This window comes from Prinia subflava, chromosome W (genome assembly GCF_021018805.1).
Source record: "Prinia subflava isolate CZ2003 ecotype Zambia chromosome W, Cam_Psub_1.2, whole genome shotgun sequence".
NCBI lineage: Eukaryota > Metazoa > Chordata > Aves > Passeriformes > Cisticolidae > Prinia > Prinia subflava.
In genome coordinates, this window is record NC_086282.1 from 8,677,247 (window position 1) to 8,696,259 (window position 19,013).

General features: G+C 43.1%; 1 protein-coding gene across 7 annotated transcripts in view; it reads left to right on the forward strand.

Annotated features, from left to right (window-relative positions):
- The window catches only part of LOC134563408 (protein FAM13A-like), a 116,011-nt gene that overhangs the window by 24,505 nt on the left and 72,493 nt on the right, over positions 1-19,013 (forward strand). For 5 of the 7 annotated variants that reach the window (XR_010083363.1, XM_063421317.1, XM_063421316.1 and 2 more), the window contains 5 exons: positions 2,365-2,409; positions 3,933-4,112; positions 6,967-7,153; positions 9,990-10,066; positions 10,777-10,819. Coding sequence is in view for 6 of the 7 variants with exons in the window: in XM_063421317.1 (XP_063277387.1) it covers positions 2,365-2,409; positions 3,933-4,112; positions 6,967-7,153; positions 9,990-10,066; positions 10,777-10,819 (532 nt within the window). In the remaining variant the exon portion in view is untranslated. Of the gene's footprint in view, positions 1-2,364; positions 2,410-3,513; positions 3,653-3,932; positions 4,113-6,966; positions 7,154-9,989; positions 10,067-10,776; positions 10,820-19,013 lie in introns of all 7 variants that reach the window. The other 2 variants (XM_063421320.1, XM_063421321.1) reach the window with 1 other exon arrangement.

A 19,013-nucleotide genomic window follows, 5' to 3' on the forward strand; every position in this document is an offset into this window, starting at 1 on the left:
GTGTAACTCTCTCCCCTCCACCATTTGTTTTGGATGTGAAGTTCTTTGGTGTAAGAAAGGTTGGTGGAGAGTAAGTAAAGCAATTTAGCAACACGTTTAAATTAAGCTTCAAAATGAAATAGCCAGAAAAGTTACCAACTGTGGAATTAAAAGGAAGTTTAGTGTATCCAGAAAAACTCTGATTTAAAATCTCTGTCTTATTGAGAGGGAGCTAATAAAAGAGCATTAAGTTATCACAGAGCTAAGGATAAAGTTGGATTCAGTACAATAAAATCAGATTGTCAGAGCTTCATTTTGTAGTCATCCACTCAGCTGGCATGTAATGGATACGTACTTTCTTGTTAATTTGTCAGTAGTTTGAAAATCACCGTGTTACTGTCTTTCTTACAGAATCTGTATTCCCTGAATAGGGCTTTTCTAGATACGGTAAATTAATTGTTACGCGTCATTAAAAACTAGTCAGGTTAACGTACTTAAAACTGAATGGATGTTAGTAAAGCACACGTTTTTAAAAAGCTAAAATCCAAACAATCCTTTCTTCCTCTCCACTACCACTTTCCTGGCATGAAAAAAGAGAAGTGTGATATGAAAGACACTCTCACTCAATTTGGCTTTCATGCAGATACTATAAAAAAGGTGATACAGCATTAATCTACTCCCATGGGTGTGGGAGCTGTAGCAAGCACATGAATTGTATCTTATAATGTGTGTTAGCTTACCACACTAGCACCTTACTTGCTAATATGTCTCCATGGGAGACCAGGTCTTAAAAAATAGTTTTGGGCTGGGAAGAGGCCACATAGTTCCTGTAAGCAAACAGGAAAGCAAGTAGAGTGCTTGAAATGTGCACTTCAAATTCCAATGCCATCCTGTAGTTGATAGTCAAGATGTTAGATGTGGGAAGTGTGATCTTGCAAATTTTGTTTCCTGTATGCAGATATTTTATCTGTAATTATAGATACAGTAATAGTTGTTTGTATGTCTTCATGAAATTATCTGAATGACACAACTGCTCAGGTCCTGTGCAGGTATGTGGGACATACTGGCAAGTCCGTGACTGCTTTCTTGGTGTGCCACCACTCCAGTGACCTGTGCTGGGACTGGAGAGTAGCACTGAGTGAAGCTGGGACTGGCATGGATGTGTGTGTGGTTACACCCCAGGTGAACGCACTGACTCACCCTGAAGCACATTGCAAGAGTAATTTGCATCTGAGTGTTTGTGGGGAGAAGTCACGCTGGTTTGTTGGTTTTGTTAAATTAGCTCTATCAACCCCTCATTAATCCTTCTCTTCCTCTGTTGCCTGCTTTCTGCTCAAGTGACAATGAAACCCAGTAAAGGGACAGAGTGGTTATCTGAAAATGCTGCAGTTTCTTAGCTAGCTCTAGCTCCATACAGTGAAGTGCAAAGTATTCAAGGGAAGCAGAGAGGAAACCTTTGGGTAGCAAAGGCAAATCAGCTGTTGATGGTTCTGCAATGAAATGATTTGAGAGAAACTGGTGAAAACAGTAAATGGCTATTTTAGCAGGAAGAACATCTTGCATCCAGCCTGGCTTTTGTATCCTGATCACATTTTACTGGGATTTATCAGCCAGTTGTACTCTGCTAATATGGGGATACTTCGAAATGAAACCCCTAGGCCTGTAGTTTCTTTGGCTTAAGGGAGGTCGCAGGAGGGATGAATAGGTAGTGTCACCTTATCTGCAAGGCGTAGTCAGCTGAGTCAGTGGGTGAAAAAGGGGCAGGATGGGACTCAGCTTGGCAGAGGGAAGAAAGCAATGACATCTGTGCCAGGTCAGCTTGTTCAGAAGGGCTCTGAACAGCAAGCGATAACATCTACATTTGTGTCAGCTCTTACGGAGCCTGATAAAAGACCGAGGTAAAAAGGAGAGAAGAGTGCATAGATTTTATTTTTTAAAATGTGAAGCAAATAATATGAATATGTTCTTTGAGCATGTTCAAAGAGAGAATAGTTAAACAGAGAGAGCAGTTAAATATTAAGTGTATACATTTTCAAGTCAGCTTCAAAAGACAAAGACTTCTGTGATGAGGCTAAAACATCAGCAGCAGAAAGCCCACAAGAAAACAAAAAATCTGTAACATGTTGAGACTGAAATACTTGCTGTTAGACCTTTGCTTATTGCATGGGAATGACAGGCAAATTAGTTGCTGAGGATATTGACTTGTCAAAGTGTGCCTCAACACAGTGGGAGTGAAAATTCCTTAAGGGGAAAACCTGTGACATGTGTACGCAATTGTTGTTGAGACAGCTCAGACCTTTAAATCTTAGCACTGCAAAGAGCAAGAGGTTTTAAGACCTTATTTTGATAATATCTAACTTTCTTCTCTTTTTTTCTTTTATACAGTGCCCATGTATCACAAGTCAGTAGCAACATTCCTGCTACAGGAGAGTAAGTGTCTTTTACAATTTTGTAGCTATCTTTCTTGGAGCTTTTAAAAGTATTGCTGGTTATTCTTTGATTTCTCTTTAAGAATTGTTCTTACATAAACAAAAAGCAGGCAGGATAAAGGATTGTTTCCCAAAGCAATTCATCTGCAATGGTAATAAATCACTTCCTTCTGAAAACTTCTCAGGCCCTTGGTTCTTTGCTCACTGTGCCTGTGATGTTTTGCTTAGGCAGAACTTGCATATTTAAAGAAGCTTTTTGCACTGTCATCCTCTTGGTCTTGTTTGGTCCTTGTTGCGTCCCAGCAGAGGATGTGACTTGACCCTACTGCTGTAACTGGGAGGAGCAGAGCTAAAATGAGTTGGCTCTTTTGCCGGAGCTGGGAATTCCCAATGGCTTATGGGTTTGCAGAACTGATCTTTGTCAATAGTGAAATACAGACATACTTGCCTAGTTAAACCATCTGGGCTTTTGCAGTTGCTAAGGTCTTCTGACTTTTCCAGGAGCTGCAGTCCCAGCAGGCTTTCAAGTATGGCAACTTAGCACAGCTTTTGTAAAGGAGAAATCAGCCCAAGCACAGATTCCCATACTGTAGCTACTCAGTTGAAAATTAACCAGCAAATCCTGAAATAACATTTTAATTATGGAAAAAACAGTAGAAGCCATACATGGACTTTGTACATGCATGTTTGAAAAACCCATTCTTCAGTGACTGCTTAAAGCATCGCAAGAAACAGAGATGGTATGAGGATGTATACAAAAAAGTATTTCTATATTATCTCTTTGAAAAAAATATATTTTTCCCATAAAAGCTTCCTCTGATGAAGGAAGGAAGGAAATATTACAAGAAAATGGCAGTACCAAAATGAAAATTCAGTTGTGTTGAAAGTTCAAGTAGTCTCACATCTTTGATGCAACTGCAGGGTGCTCTCACACTGGTGTCAGGGTGGCTGTGGACACACAAGAATGTGGCTCAAGAATGTGTGAAAACAGCATGAACTCAGAACAAAACCCATTCTTGGTCACAATGCATGTGAGGAGTTTGTAGTGAGCTACTGTTTGCTTATTGTCATCCCTCTGAGACAACAGTGAATCATCTTCTTGCAGGTGATCCATTGCCTTACTGAGCTGGCATTGCACAACAGGCTTGACCACTGTCATCATGGCTGGGTATCAAATGCAATTTTGTCACAGCAGGGGCTTTTAAGTGGAGGATGGAAGTTAGGCACCAGTGTCTGTAGTTGCAGTAAGTAAAATTAGTTATTTTACTGAAATTTCAGACATCCCTAGAAATAAAAAGAGCAATATTAATTGGGAAGGCTCAGCTATTCTGAGGGACTTGAAGCAGCGGGTATCTGAAGATTTTGGCTTTGCTCTTTGCGTATGGTGTAGCGCTGGAACATTTTCTGCTGCTTTGCCATCCTAAGAAAACATAACCCACAGATACCCTTGTTTTATTTATTGTTGCAGAGAGGGAGCGCCACAAAGTCTTAGAGCTCCATTGACCTTATTTTTTGGCTTGACAGGTATTTAGAGAAGACAATCCGCTCAGCCGTGGAACAGCATCTCTTTGATGTTCATGGCTCAAGTGGCCAGAGTTCAGAGGACTCTGAATCCGGGACATCTTCAGCCTCTTCTAATGTGTCTGCCAGGCAGAGGAGGCGACACCACAAAGAGCAGGAAGAAGCCCAGAGAAACAGAGACATGTATGAGCCTGATTTCTTTGTTTTGGAAAGTATATTTAAGTCTACCCCAGTCATGTCTTCTTATCAAGGCAATGCTACGTTCTGTTATGAAAGGCACTGACCTTTGCCCTGAGTTGAAAGTGCCAAGAAGACTTGGGTGCCTGTGCAGAGCTCCATTGCATTTGTTAGAGATGGGAAATTGAGAGTTTACTAGATCATGGAGTGGGGCAAAGCATGATAAGTATCTAGGGGGGCTATGCAGTCAAGTTTTTAATTACAGTATTTGGAATTGGTTACTTACAGTACTTGTTGCATTAGTGGAAATTCCCAAGCAGTTGGCTCTGCTGCCTGTAACTTTTTTAAGATAAAAACATTGGGCTCAGCTGCTTTTCTGAATTCAGGGTGTCTTCAAAAATGAGATCAAGTTCCTCTTTTGTCTGTGGAGGCACAGCTTGTGTTTGAGTTTAGTGAGGAGACTTGGGAATTTGTTTGAAATTAGAAAAATCTTCCTTTTGATATATCAGAATCTAAAATTTTTCTTTTTATCCACCCTTTTACACAAACTTTAAACATGACTTAGTTGTGAATTTCACTAAATGTCTGTCAAAGAGTAAAGATAATACCCTTTTTTCATTCATACTCCTCTAGTTATGACATATATTGTGTGGTACAAATGTATTACCACCACAGCTTTAACAAACTTGTTACACAAGGCATAGCTGTATTTGAGAAACTGTAGCAGACTTCACAAGGCCACATTCTAATCAGTGCTTAACTCGTGTTTATCTGTAACACAGCACTAGTTCTTGTAAAAAAATGTGTATGCCTCACTGCAGTATTGGATTGCTAGGATTTGAAGTTGATTCCAAAATAAACATCTAGTCTCCTGTTGTTTCCTGGGTGCTGAATTCCCCAAATTCTGTTGGATCTGTACCTTCTTATCTGAAGCTACTTTTATACAGGTGCATAGCCATCAATACCTCATGTTAATATTGCATCCGTGGTATTTCCCAATATGTGTCAGTGCTGCTGTTGTACAAAAAACCTGTAGTTACCAAAAAAAAAAAAAAAAAGAAATAAGGTACCATTTTCATAGTGAATCAAAATACACTGTAAAGGTGGCCTGGGAAACTGGCTCTTACAAGTCACCAAAGCATCTGGCAGCAGTTCTAAAGTAGTTTTTCTTGTTAAGTATCCTTGCTGACAGGCTTCTCAGGTAAGTAGGTCAGAGACTGGCTAGTGTACGTGTTTGGAGGCATATAGTACTGCGGGGTTTTTCTTCAGCACTGCATTACAGAGCTGCCTCTAGATGTGACTGACACAGTTATTCAGGCTTGGTCCAGAAAGCTGGAGCCAAGGATTTAAAGCACATTGGAAGTTTTGAATGCTGGCTGTAGTCCAAATTGTTTTCCCTGATTCCCTTAGATCAGATTGCTGGGATTTCTCTGGGTAAATTATCAAAATTGAGTATTCCTTTCAAAATGTCTTTCTGTTGTTATTTTGATTGTCAGTGACTTCATCTCCTTGCCTTGTGATCGATCACAAGAGGATTTGTAATGTCACAAAATGGGACTACAGGCAGGAAGAGTGTTTATCACAAAATCACATAGGTGAACTCCCAGGCTTTGAAGATTACATGATCTACAGGCTCTGAATGTGTAATTGGTCTGCTGAAGGGTTTGTAAAAACTTCCACAAAGGCAAATGTGTTATCTTATAAGTTTAGTCAGAGATTTATCATACTTCTTTGTATCTCTTTTCCACCAACAAAACCTAGAGATCTGTCATCTAGAGTCACTGGAACCTTCTAGTTTCGTTTTTGTTCTGAATACTTGCCATGCTGACGCTGTCCAGATACTGCAGAGTAACTGGTTTCTTATCACACCAGTCAAGTCTAGATGAATTCTCATGCTGTTCATGAAAGCAGGCTTTGGAGTTGCACAGCACTGTGTAAGACAGCCATACAGAATTATCAAATGTTCCAGTTTCAGTGACAAGTGTAAGCAAGCTGCCTTTTAGACTCTGGCAGGGTAATGAGACACCTTGTGTTTCTCCTATTCCCATGGTGTAGTGATGTGTATGTGCATCTTCACTGCTGGGCAAAGTAGAGGGAAGACTACTTAACAAGTGGTAAATGGAAAGCTGCCTACTGAAGGATCCAACAGGGCAAGATAATCCATATGTCAGGCTTCTGGTAAACATGCACAAACCCTGCAAGCCCAGAGAGTCCCAGCGAGTACATCACGTGATGACTTAGGGCTGACTGTCCCATTCTCTTCCCAACATAGCAAAACAGTCCTCTGTCCTAGCAGTTGTGTTATCATTGCAGAGATACATTCCCTTTTATGTTTTGTGTAATTCCCAAATAGAAATCAAGCATTTGGCTGAAGCACCACAGTCCTGCTCTTGCATTTGAGAGTTACGAGTAAGAGGACCAATTATGCAGTGTCATGCACCAAAAGAGATCCCTGGACTGCAGCTGTGAATCACTTTTCTAAATTAAAAGCACGTGTCTCAAAGGAAAATATGCTTCATACTCTATAAAAATTCCACAGGCAGCTGGTGACTAGTCCAGCTTTCATGTGAAGGCTTCTGTGTGTTGGGTTTAGTGGCAAGTGAATCAAATCCCAAACATGGATCCTCACAGCTTTCTCACCTGAGGTACATACACTTGGCTTTCACTCCTCAGTGGGATTTAGCATTGCACAGTGTGTGGTTTTGGCTGCATTGTGAAGAACCCGAGATGGTTTCATGCGGAATAGATGATGTTGCCAGAACTGCACCAGTCAGTATGATGTAGTTCTCTATTGCTACCATAAATATAGCAAGAGAGTGTTTTAAACAACCTCTTGCTGTAATGTCCCTTTTCTTTTTAGGGAAGTTGTCAACAAGGAAAACATTCCCTCTGGATTCAGCAGTCTTGAAGATTGTATTCTAGCTGCTCAAGATGTAGAAAAATTACAAGACACAAGCTCTGGATACCTTAGTGAAAGGAATAAATCTAAACGGCAGAAATCCAGCACCAAGCTCTCAGAGCTTAATGACAACCAGGACAGTCCTGTGGTAAGCCAGCACACTGCACTATTTGATGTTTGTTACTAGGATGGGAAAACCTCTTATTTCAGTGCACATTTGGTTTCTTTAGGTAGCCATTTTTGCCTGCAGTACAGGCCTCAGTGCTTATTTTGGACTATGGGAAACACTGGATCCCACACTGTAACCCCTGAGATGAGGCAACTGAGAAGCCATATTTCTGCTATGATACTCCATGTGTAGTCATTTTCTCTTTCTACAACTTTTTGCTTTTTTCTTTTGAATTCGGTGAAGCATTTTGGAAAGCATAAAAGGATACAGGTCTTTTTCCCAGTCTTTCAAAAGCCTTGCAAGGAGTTTGGAACCTTAGATGTAGGTTTTCATGTTCAGGTCAAGTTTATTTTCATATTCCTGCTAAGTTCTGAAACTAGATTTCAGGTGACTATTTGATAATGAGATGGCAAAGATGTTTTATGCCTTTTCCCTAAAGCCTGTGTTTTACTTTGGTGCTTGCAATTTGGAAAGCACTTTGAAGTGTGTTGGTCCAAAAGGTGATCCCTCTATCTACCTTTTACTGAAAACATCAATGACTTTAACATTGTAAAAATCCAGAATACTGTAGAACTTTTACAGCATATTCTTGTGACCTTCACAGTAGAGGACAGTTTGCTTACTTCTACAAGCTATAGAATAAAACTGGTTCACCCTCCTTCCCTCTGAGCCAGAGCAAACACTGACTGGAGTGTCAGCAGCTGAGAAACCGCACTGTGCTTCAGTACAGGGTCTGTGTGCAGCGGCAGAAGCGCTGTGCCTGCACCAAGCATGCATTGCACGGTTAACAGGAACAGCAAGAGCTGTGTGAAAACACTGTCCTGAGCTATAGCCATTTCCTTCAGTGATACTTGATTAAGTTTTAGAGCCTGCTGAAAGCAAGTTCTTAATGTGACCTTGTGTTTGGATTAATTTTGTTTAGATCACAAAATTGCAATGATCTGATGTTCTTACCCTCTGCAGAGATTCTAGAGAGGCAAATTTGCTTTTATGATCAAAAGAAGGCAAGATGCCAAAAATTGTACACCATGCTCAATTTAGTAACTTAAATTTAGTGCTCAGTATCCACAATCTTCTCATGTGATACTTCATGAAAGCAGAGTGAGACAGACACATTCACACTTCTGTCTTTGCTTGTAGCAATGCACTTTAAGACAGGCTAAGGTCTAGTGCTTATGATCTTTTCAGCACCTTTTCTCTGTGCCTGTGGAGTTTCAAGCAGTTTCGATGTAAATGAGGATTTTTCTTAGGATTTAGGAAAGGAAGTACTAACGGAAGTGTCCACTTCTGCTGTGGACCTGAAAAACATTCATAAAGTCTTCAAATGTGCCCAGAAGAAATGTCCTCAAACTTAGCTGTGTCCACTGGACTTTAACCCTGTCCCTCATTTTTTGATCTCTTGAAGGGCAAAGGCTGAAAGGAATGTAAAATGAACTAATCTTCTATGAAAAGTACTTTGAGCAAGATGACCAGCAGTGTGGTTCTTGCTTGTTGTGCTATAGGAAATGTCAGAATGGGATGATCAACTGCAAGTATCCTTATGAAACATCTTGCAGAGAGCATGGTGCTATTGTTTTGGAAGAGCAGAAGCTGCTTTTTAAGTTTTAATGAGTATGTTTATTACATACTTGCATTTCAAAGACTGCCAGAAGGATGTGTGATGGTTTAGCTTTCTTTTGGCTACACCTTTGCACATCAAATAATAACCCCAATTAGACTACCTACTTGGAGTATAACATAACATGCACCTTAGCATTTACTAATAGGCCTTTGTCATGTAAATAAGTTTGTGATATTGTCTCTCCTTAAGCACCCTTTTCTGAGCATTCCTTTTTTTCAAAGCCTAAAAGAGTATGTAGGACGGTGTGTGGAAGCTTTCCTCTTAGCTGTCTGATTGCATCTGCCTCAAAAGCACAAGTAGGTGGTGGAGAAACTGTCAGTTCCACTTAGACTCCCAAGCAATCCAACCACAAAGCATTAAAAGCTTGTAACCACATTTTAGGGACATGGTAGCCAGGTATCAGTAGGACTTGAAGAATCAAATTAGGCAAGGCTGGAATGACTGACCTGTGTCACCATATGTGGCTGGAGGTGTAGCAGGTGAGAGAGGGCTGTGACTGCCACAAGAAGTCTGTGCACGTAGTTTCCAGGGCAGGAACCCACTTCCTCCTGTTTAAGAGGGACTTGCCCAAAACCCAGGGTAGAAAGCCTCCTGGACATGTGCTTGAAGTGGCCACATGGCTTGTCCTCACAGTACTCAACAGTGTTAATGTTCTTAATGGTAGACAAATCTCAGAGCAAGAGATCAACCAGCTGGATTGCTTGCCCTGCATTCATATTATCCCAGCATGACATCTGTGCAGTTTCTTTGCATTCTTATGCCTGTTTAAGAAGCTAAGGAAGGGTTTGGCTGAGAAGTGGAGGGTTTTCTAACATGAACATAAGGAGTTCTGCTGAGAGGTTGCTGTGGGTTTTGCAGCCTGCTCTTACAGGAGTTGCACACACCAAAGGATTGCTCCCCAGCCTAGGCTGTCTATCAGTCTGTAAAACGGGAGCTGGCAGGGTACCATGCAGCATTACTCTGTTCTAACGTTTTGAGGTCATCTGATGAAAGAGACAAAGCAGTGAGCAGTTGGATTTTCTTGCAGTTTATGGGCAATAAAGTGTGGGGTTTGTTGTGCAGTGGGCAGTAGTGTGTGTTACCTTTTTCCTAGAAATCCTGTTGGATATTTCTGTATTTCATCTGTTTAATGGCCTGCAGCTTGATCCTGTTTCTCATATATATCTTACTGCTTTCATATTTACTGTATTGCAGAATATGGAAAGCTTTAACTCATCCAAGCCTATAGACAGAACAGGACCTGATGACATGGAAATTTTATCTGAAGAAAGGTGATTTTAATTTTATTTTATGTATATATATGTTTTCCTTTCCCTGTGGTTGTAGCCTGAGAGATCTCCCACCCAGGCTGTGGGTGTGACGTATGCCGCAGAACAGATTACCCACCATGTTAACTTCCAAGCAGAACTTCATGGAGGCACTTTGTGTGTTGTGTGGGCTTTGCCCTTCAGCACACACCACTAATGCTCTTTTCCCAGCCTGATAGGAATGTCACTGAAGGTGCTGATGGTGCAGACTTGAAAAGAAATCAGCTGTGGAGCACCTGAACCAGCCTGCTCCACATGGGCATGCAGGGTCTGTCTTACCTGGCCTCTGGGTTGGGAATCCAGCCCTTTCCCTTGTGCTTCATTCTTTTGTGAGAGCTGTACAGCCTCACTCTGCTCACCTGAGATGACAATTTGTCTCAACAGTTACATTTCTTGGGATAATTGTATTGGTTTGAATTAAGGGCACTGGAATTAAATGACATTACTGTTCTCAAATAGCTCCTGAGAGGAAGCAAAAATGCATAGTTTAGCAGCTTGAAGTGCTGCAGCCCAGAGAGTCCCTTCAGTTACTGTGTGAATTAGTGAGTGTGCAGGAGTAGCAAGAATGTAAAAACCTTTGTGTGTGGAAGTCCTGCTTGTTTTTGTTACAAAACAAGTCTGGTTTCGTGTTTGTAATATGTTGGTTTGTTTTTGTTTGTTGTTTTTTTTTATAGCAAAGAAAGCGAGAACGATGAGGTTTTTTTCAGACCTTCTCAGGTTGGTATTTTTTTTGTTGCTGGTTTTGTGTTTCAGTTTTATGGTCTCTGAATGAGCATTTTATTGAGCAGAAACAAGTAGTTATGCATATAATTTTGCTTTTCAAAAGAGAAATGGAGTTAGCATGTACTTTTTATGTCCCTTACCTCTGCTTTGTATTTACATAGTTTATGGAGCCTCTAAACCATTGGGGAGTCTGATAGCTTCTGCTTCAGTCCCTTTGATCCCTCCTTGCCAAAAGGGGAAGGATCACTGAAGTCAGCACTGTGGTTTAAGTGACGTGAAGTTCCCTTATTAATTATGGCAAACAGGACATCTGACTGCTTATCTGCCAGGGTAGTAAGGTTAGCTTGTCTCTCTTGATTTCTCTAAAATCATTTTGCCTTTTATTTATCATTTCCTAATGCAGCCTGTTGCTTTTGAACATAGGTGTTTGTAATCCATTTGTCTCAGAAAACTGGATCACCTCCTGCTTCTTTCTAAGAGATGATGGCTGGGATGGATGTCAGGAGATGAGATGTGATGTTTAAGGCAGCAGTTTTTCCCCCAACTTTCCATTTCTCTTGCGCGCGTGCACACACTTCTTGCACTGGCTTTATGATGTTTTCAAAGATTGGGGTTGGGTTAGGTTGAACCCCTTTGCAGTCACTGGATCATTTGGGTTTGCTTAAAAAACCTCTAGAGAGCCAAGCATTTGAAGTACTGGGGAGACATATCTGAGGCACCTCTCCCTCAATTCTACATCCATTTTAAATGGGCACAGTAAAGCAGCTGTAGCCACTGTCTGGTTTCTCTGGCTGTCTGGAGTTGACTGAAGGCTGGTAGTATTTTTAATTTAGACTCCGTTTCTGGTAGGAATCCTTTCCACCCAGCAGGAAAGGTAAAACTGCTAACAGCTGATCAGCTGCGTGGTGGCCGGTGAAGTTTTTGGGATCTTGAAATTGTAGCCTCTGCAAAGTGTGTTCAGGGCTGCCTTTGCTCACTGCTCTGACTGGGCTTACATGGATCTCCTGCTTTGCTCCCAGAGGGTCAGTAATCCTTGCACTTGCTAGTGAGCTGTTGTATTTTCCAGAGCCTAGATTTTGCAACACCTTGTTTCTCATGTACCCACTTGCATGTGGAAAAGCTGCTGTTGCTGCCATGCCACACAATACTCCTACTAAGCTTGTAAATTAGCCTGGTGGAGATACATTTAAATATGAAATCATAACCTTAAAATAAACTACACCTTAGGAAAAGTTTTAAAGTGTAAAATTTTAACTGCAGGAGAGGATCTTAACCCAGAGATTGTGTATTATATAGGAATTATAAGGTCAGGAAAATGTTGCATTCCTGCAGAGTTGTTTTACATTCCTTGCCCCTTATAAGCCTTTTGCTTAGGGCATGTTAAAGACATGTTTCATAACAAACAACTCATTCAGGTTGAGGAAGGGGACAGGGTTCTTATTCTTTTCTCTTTTTCACCTTGCCTCCAGTCTAAAGCTGTTAGGAAAAGGATTTGGAATTTGCCATAGTTGTGCTGACTTGGGTCTCCATTAGACTGTAAAAATACCTTGAAACACAAGCCTGAAATGAATTTTCAGTGGTTTTGTAACTTTCATAATCTGCTCTTGGAAGTAGCTAAGCTCCAGGATGAAAAACACAGGTTTCTAGTACTGAGGTTTTTATAAGGGAAAAGTATTTAAGATTCATACCAACATGGCAACAAGTGTAGAGGGCTATTGGCGTGGCTCAGGTAGGAGGAAGGCAGCAAAATGTCTGTGTTCTTGCATCAGGTTGTATTCCTAAAATGTGCTTAAGGATGCTTCCTGCTTGTGGCTGTAATGGAAGATAACATGTAGGGGAAGCAAGCCTTTTATATAGAGTTACTTGGAATCCATATGTAATTGAACAGGATACAACCACCTGATCAGAATTTGAGTCTTTCTGTTGCCATTTATTTCTTGCTGTTCAAGCTACTCTTTATGCTCAATCTCCATTGGAGCAGGGAGAATGAATGCAGCTGACTTATCCCCAGGCTACTTGGATCTGCAGTTACTGGTGCCTGCAAAGCATGGCTGCAGAAGCAGCTTCTAAAAAGCAGAATTCAAGTACCCGCTTTGAAGATTTTTTGTGGTCATTTTTGTAATATCTCCAGTGAACTGACTGGCAACTTTTACCAGCATAATCAACTTGTTGCCCCTTTGATTTCTAAGAAATTGTGGCGCATCCATACCTAAAGCAAAGTAGTTCTCCCTTGATTCTTTTCCTAGAGATTGGCAGCTGGTGACATCATAAAATCAAAAAAGAAAATAAGTGATGAGAATACTGAATTATCTACCCCTCTATAGGTTTGGAGCATTAATGCAAAGTGTGAAAAATGTGAAATGATTAATTCATGTTCTTATTGTTAATGAAATATTATTGAAAACTATAAAACTGTATATCTGTGTGTGTTATATGAAAATGTAAGTTTCAGGACACCTTGTAACATTTGGCTAAACCAAATGTTGAAAAGGCAGGCGCCACCCGAGAAACATTCAGAAAGAGACAATAGGTTTACGGGAAACCGGCAGCATCCTCGAGCACTGGGAGGAGACCCATCAAGACACCCTCACAGATCATCAAGGATCATCATCCATATCTCGACCATTCATCAGCCATAAGGATCTATAGAAATTGGACATTAACATATGAACTGAGAAAATAACTCTTTCCAGCCTGGTCGGAGAAACCCTTGAATTTGAATAGCTAGCCGGGAAACAATGAGAAATATGGGGAAATATTGCCGAGGGCAGAATAAAGTGTATAAAAACTAAGCCCCAGAACCGGGCAAATTTGTGAACCATAGGGGAGATAGCAGACTGCCAGGCTCTGTATCTCACGGTTCACCCTTGGCATTTTCCCGGGAAAAAGACTGTCAAGTATCTCCGCTGTTGGTGGGTTTATCGAAATTCTGTAATTCGATCTTTATTAATGTTATAAATGCCAATACTATATTCCAATTAAAATAATTTGGTTTATTAATAAATTAGTTTCACCATCTGCTGCAAGGTCTCCTAAAAATAGACTTTTACCTAATACAAATTTATACAATTTTATAGTTTTCCAATTTACCATAAGAACATGAATTAATCATTTCACATTTTTCACAATTCCCCTATTTCTCTTCTTTTATTAACTATTTAATTCGTGTTTGCACCACCCCTATTAATAGTAGGCTTTTTCCTTAAATGTACTTCAAACTTTGATAGAGCCAAAGAGGCTCTTTTTCTTTGTTTTTTTTATATTCATAATTCTAATGATCCTTACTACTTTTGTCACCCATAATAAGGGGCTCACATATCTTAGGGTTAGCCTGAGGTTTGTCAAAGTCCAAACTAATAGTATTCCCAGGGCCCCTAGTCCTATTATTCCTGCCCCTCCTTTTATTATCCATCCCCACCTTGAATTCCCTGAGGATAAATTATCTCGTTTGCTTGGCATGTTTTCTCCTTCCCCCCTTAGAAGGCAATTTATCCTTTCTGATTGTGATTTTACCCAAAGTTCAATTTCAGACCAGATTTCGACTTTTTGATTTTTCCAGGGGTTATCCCTCACCAATCCCATTATTATTTTTATCTTTTCCATTTCCATCTGCATATTAGTTAGAAATTCGTGGGTCTTTGTCCTCGTTTCCCTTATGAGGACTGAACTGCATGATGTTAAACTCTCCACGGAGGCTCCATTTAGTGAGACTGCTGAGGAGGAAGAGGGCATTTGTGACCCTTGATCTTTAGGTGGGGTTTTTCGGTCAAAATCCATTTTATCCAATTTTATCCCTGGGTCCAAATTTCCCTTTTGAGGGTGCTCCAAGGTGGACCGAATGTTAGCTTCAGGTTTGTCTATATTGGGGAACCTCGGGCTGAGTTCAGTTTTGTTATTCCGGCCCTTTATAGGGCTTATTGTTAGGCTTATTACCATTAGAGTGATCCACAGACCAGTCCCTCTGTTTATGCCAGCGCCCATTGGGTTGCATCCAATGGCGAGGTCCATTTTTTCTCTTCTCAACAGCAGGTAAAGGTTGCTCCGATCCTCTTTCTGGTTTTTGCCTTATACTAGGCGGTTTCCCTTAGACAGCTTTAGCTATTATGTCACGGTCAGGAGCCTTTTAGACCCAAAATTTCAGTTTCTGGATTTTCAGTTTTTTTCCACCCCCGCCCGCCATATTTTAAGTGATAGCCAATTGACTCCCATTTATCCACCGATCACAAGGTCAAAAATGTTTTTCTTAATGTTACCCGCCCCCTTCTGGGTTTTAAGGTTGAGACAAAGATCCTCCTTCTGGTCTTCTTTTCAAGTCGTAGCTCCGAGTTCCTCCGGGTGGTTACGTCCTCGATGTAGACGGACCCTCAGATCTCCCGGGGAAGAAATTACTTTCCACTCGGTGTTTTCCTTAGGGGTTTCCACTCTCTTGATTCTGGAAGCGTGAGTCCACCCTTTCTCAGCTGTTCTTATAGTTGTGTCTGTGGTTAAGAGAAGAAGAAAAGGTCCCTCCCAATGAGGGGTTAATGATGCTTCCTTCCAGGCTTTTATTAACACTTTATCTCCAGGTTGTACCTTATGGATAGCAAATCCTAAAGGAGTACTTTGTAGGATGATGCCTTGTTGTTGTTTAAATTTATGGGGGGTCCCCGGGGAGTGCCCCCCGGAGACCCCCGGGGTCTTTTGGGGTCGTGGTGTTCCCGCGCTGGCAGGCAAGGAGACTCAGATGCCGGTGGGGTGCTGATGAGGTGAGGGTTTATTCACTGAGGGAGAGGGGAAGGGAAGGGGGGGGGAAGGGAGGAGAGGGAAAGGGAGCATCAGGAGGCCTCCAGGGGTAGAGGGGCAAGAGGGGCAGAGCCTTCTGCCTTAGCATTCTTATCACAGAGGTTCAAAGGGGCGCGGTAACATTCTCCAGCCAATGAGGTTACAGATACAGGATACTGCAGGGAGGGTACAGACTTGGGATAAACCATACATTTTCCAAGGGTGAGCTAGAACAAACCATTTCCATAAAATGCAATCCCACAAGTCACCCATTTTTTCTTTAAAATGTGAGAAAAGAAATATGACATATGACAATTAACAATTTAAAAAATGAAACAGTAATTACAGTTTTGCAGCATGAAACCAAATACAATTGCAGTAAGGATTATGTTATACGGTGAACAGTTGATCTGACCTTGTAATTGCAGTAGACGGGTTATGTGAGTTTATATTGCAAGATTTGAAACAAGTTAACAAATTTGTTTGAGCCTTTTCAGCGTGACTGGCCTAATAGTGTCTAGCCTTTTCCAACTGGCTTTTCAGACTACCACAGCCCCCAGCTTAGGCTGAGGCGCTGACCTCTGCTCCCACTCTAGGGACAGGAAAACACATGGAGTTCCCCGGGCTCCACACACGGCCTCAGATTCTCACCCAAGGATCTGAGCCAAATCACTCCTTTCACTTTCCAACTGGTTCAACCAAAGGACCCACACTCTGCATGCAATTGTTTACATTTGTCCATATGTACCCATTGGGGATTTTTTTTGTCCATACTTGCACCAGAAGTGTCAGAGACCTAACAAAAGACCCCCAGTTATAGGTCATCAAAAGAAAAACAAAAGAAAAAAAACTACAAAAACTGTCAAATACTTTCTCAGACACTCTATCAGGTTATCAATCACCCTCAGAACTAACTGAGGACAGTATAAACCCAAAAAGCATTATCAATTCAGTAGTCTACTACTGATTCGCGCTTTACAAGAAGACAATCTAAAAACTGCTTCCCTTGGATCCACACTTGTGACCTGAAAAGGCCTCTGCTTTCTAAATTAGAAAACAGTGGAATCTGCAATATGAACACACACAAAAGCTAGAAAGGCATGATTGTAAAAACTACTTCATGGGGATGGGAAGGAAATGGAGGGGTTTGGGACACCCTGCTGTTTGGCCAGAACAGCAAGGGACAGGGGCAGAAAAACAGGGAAAGGGAATCAAAGTAGCATTAACAATTATACAAGGCTGCAAAACTGGTATTACAAATTCACTTTAGCTTTGGGGTTTGGTTTCTTAGCGTTTACCTTGTGGGACTTGGAAAGCGGAAGATGGGACTGAGAGCACGTGGCCATGGTGGCCATGCGGTCACAGCGCAGCACGTGGTGTTAGCTGTGCCGTGCCGGGTTTAGCAGGAAGGGGTTAACTCTCGGGGGTTTGTTAAGGGAAAGGGGGTTAGGGAGAAGGAGCAGCGAGGGGAGGAGGGGGTAAGGGTAAGGAAGGAGGTTACACAATTTACAAAACCGAGTTTTGGAAGGTGCGGGGCTTGGGCACAACTGAAGACTGCTTTTTCCTTCTCTGATGGCCGTCTGGCTGAGTTCCTTTCGCTGCTGTCCAGGGGTGTTGGCTGCTTCGCCGCTGTTGCCGGGCGGGGGGAGGGGCGCCTGTTCTCCGCGCGGCTTCTCCTGGTGCTGGGGCCCGCGCGCGCTGCGGCGGGGCCGGGACCACATGTCTGCTCACGCCGGGACTGCCCCGCGCCGGGGCCGCGCCGGGCCGGGGCCGCTCCGCCGCCAGGGCCGTGCCGGGCCGGGGCCGCTCCGCCGCCAGGGCCGTGCCGGGCCGGGGCCGCTCCGCCGCCAGGGCCGGAGGGTGCCGCGCCGCTGCCACGCAGCCTGCGCCGCCGAGCCGAGGCGGGCCAGGGCCGCGCCGCAGCCACGCGCCGCAGCAGCGGTCCCGCCGCGCCGGGGCTCACGCCGGAGCCTCGCCGTGGCGGAGCCGTGCCGCCCGGGCCGCGCCACCCAGCGGGGCTGCGCAGCCCGCGCAGCGCCGAGGCGGGCCGGGGCCCCAAGGGGCCGGGACCCGGGCCTGCGCCGGGCTGGTCGGCGGTGGTGGGACAGCCGCGTGGTGGCTCACGAGGTCTCTGCGCGGTGGGGGAGGGGCCGCCCCGGGCCGCGATGGCCCAGAACGGCCGCTCCACTGGAGACGGCACCGAAACGGAGTTACCATGGTCCATCTTGTCTCAGGGTCGCTGGTGCTGTTTCCCGACGTTTGTGCGTCATCTGTTGTTGTTTAAATTTATGGGGGGTCCCCGGGGAGTGCCCCCCAGAGACCCCCGGGGTCTTTTGGGGTCGTGGTGTTCCCGCGCTGGTAGGCAAGGAGACTCAGATGCCGGTGGGGTGCTGATGAGGTGAGGGTTTATTCACTGAGGGAGAGGGGAAGGGAAGGGGGGGGGAAGGGAGGAGAGGGAAAGGGAGCATCAGGAGGCCTCCAGGGGTAGAGGGGCAAGAGGGGCAGAGCCTTCTGCCTTAGCATTCTTATCACAGAGGTTCAAAGGGGCGCGGTAACATTCTCCAGCCAATGAGGTTACAGATACAGGATACTGCAGGGAGGGTACAGACTTGGGATAAACCATACATTTTCCAAGGGTGAGCTAGAACAAACCATTTCCATAAAATGCAATCCCACAATGCCTTTCTTTCTTAATGCTAGTAAATTTTTATGTATGGCTATCAAATAGGGCTGGATTTGGGAATCTTGCAATCAAGGGTGACCCACTGGCATTCCGTGTTCATATGGCATGCCATATAACATTTCAAATGGAGATAGTCCACCGTTGGAGCTCAGCATTGTCCTTATATTTAATAAAGCTAATGGTAAGCATTTTACCCAGGACATTTTTGTTTCAAGCATTAACTTTGCTAATTGGGCTTTTATAGTTTGGTTCATTCTTTCAACCCTTCCCGAACTTTGGGGGTGCCAGGGGGTGTGGTAATCCCATCGTATTCCCAGAGTGCTAGCCAAATGCTTTATGATTTTTGAAGTAAAGTGTGTTCCCTGGTCTGAATCAATATGATCTATAATCCCATACCGGGGAACAATTTCTTCCAAGATTACTTTGGCAACTACTTGCGCGGTTGCCCTGGAACTGGGAAAGGCTTCTACCCAACGAGTTAATTGGTCTGTTATTACCAATAGATACCTATATCTTCCCACCTTTGGGAGTTCGGTATAGTCTACCTGCACCCTGCCAAAGGGGCGGTATGCCAACGGCCGACCTCCCCAAGGATTCTGTTTAGACCTGGTTCTGTTTACCCTTTGGCATGTGACACATCCTAATACCTCTTGTTTTGCCATTTCATATATCCCTTTACAACCAAAGAATTTTAGGAAATGTTCAGCCAATGCTTGGGCTCCCCAATGAGTTTGAGCATGCAAT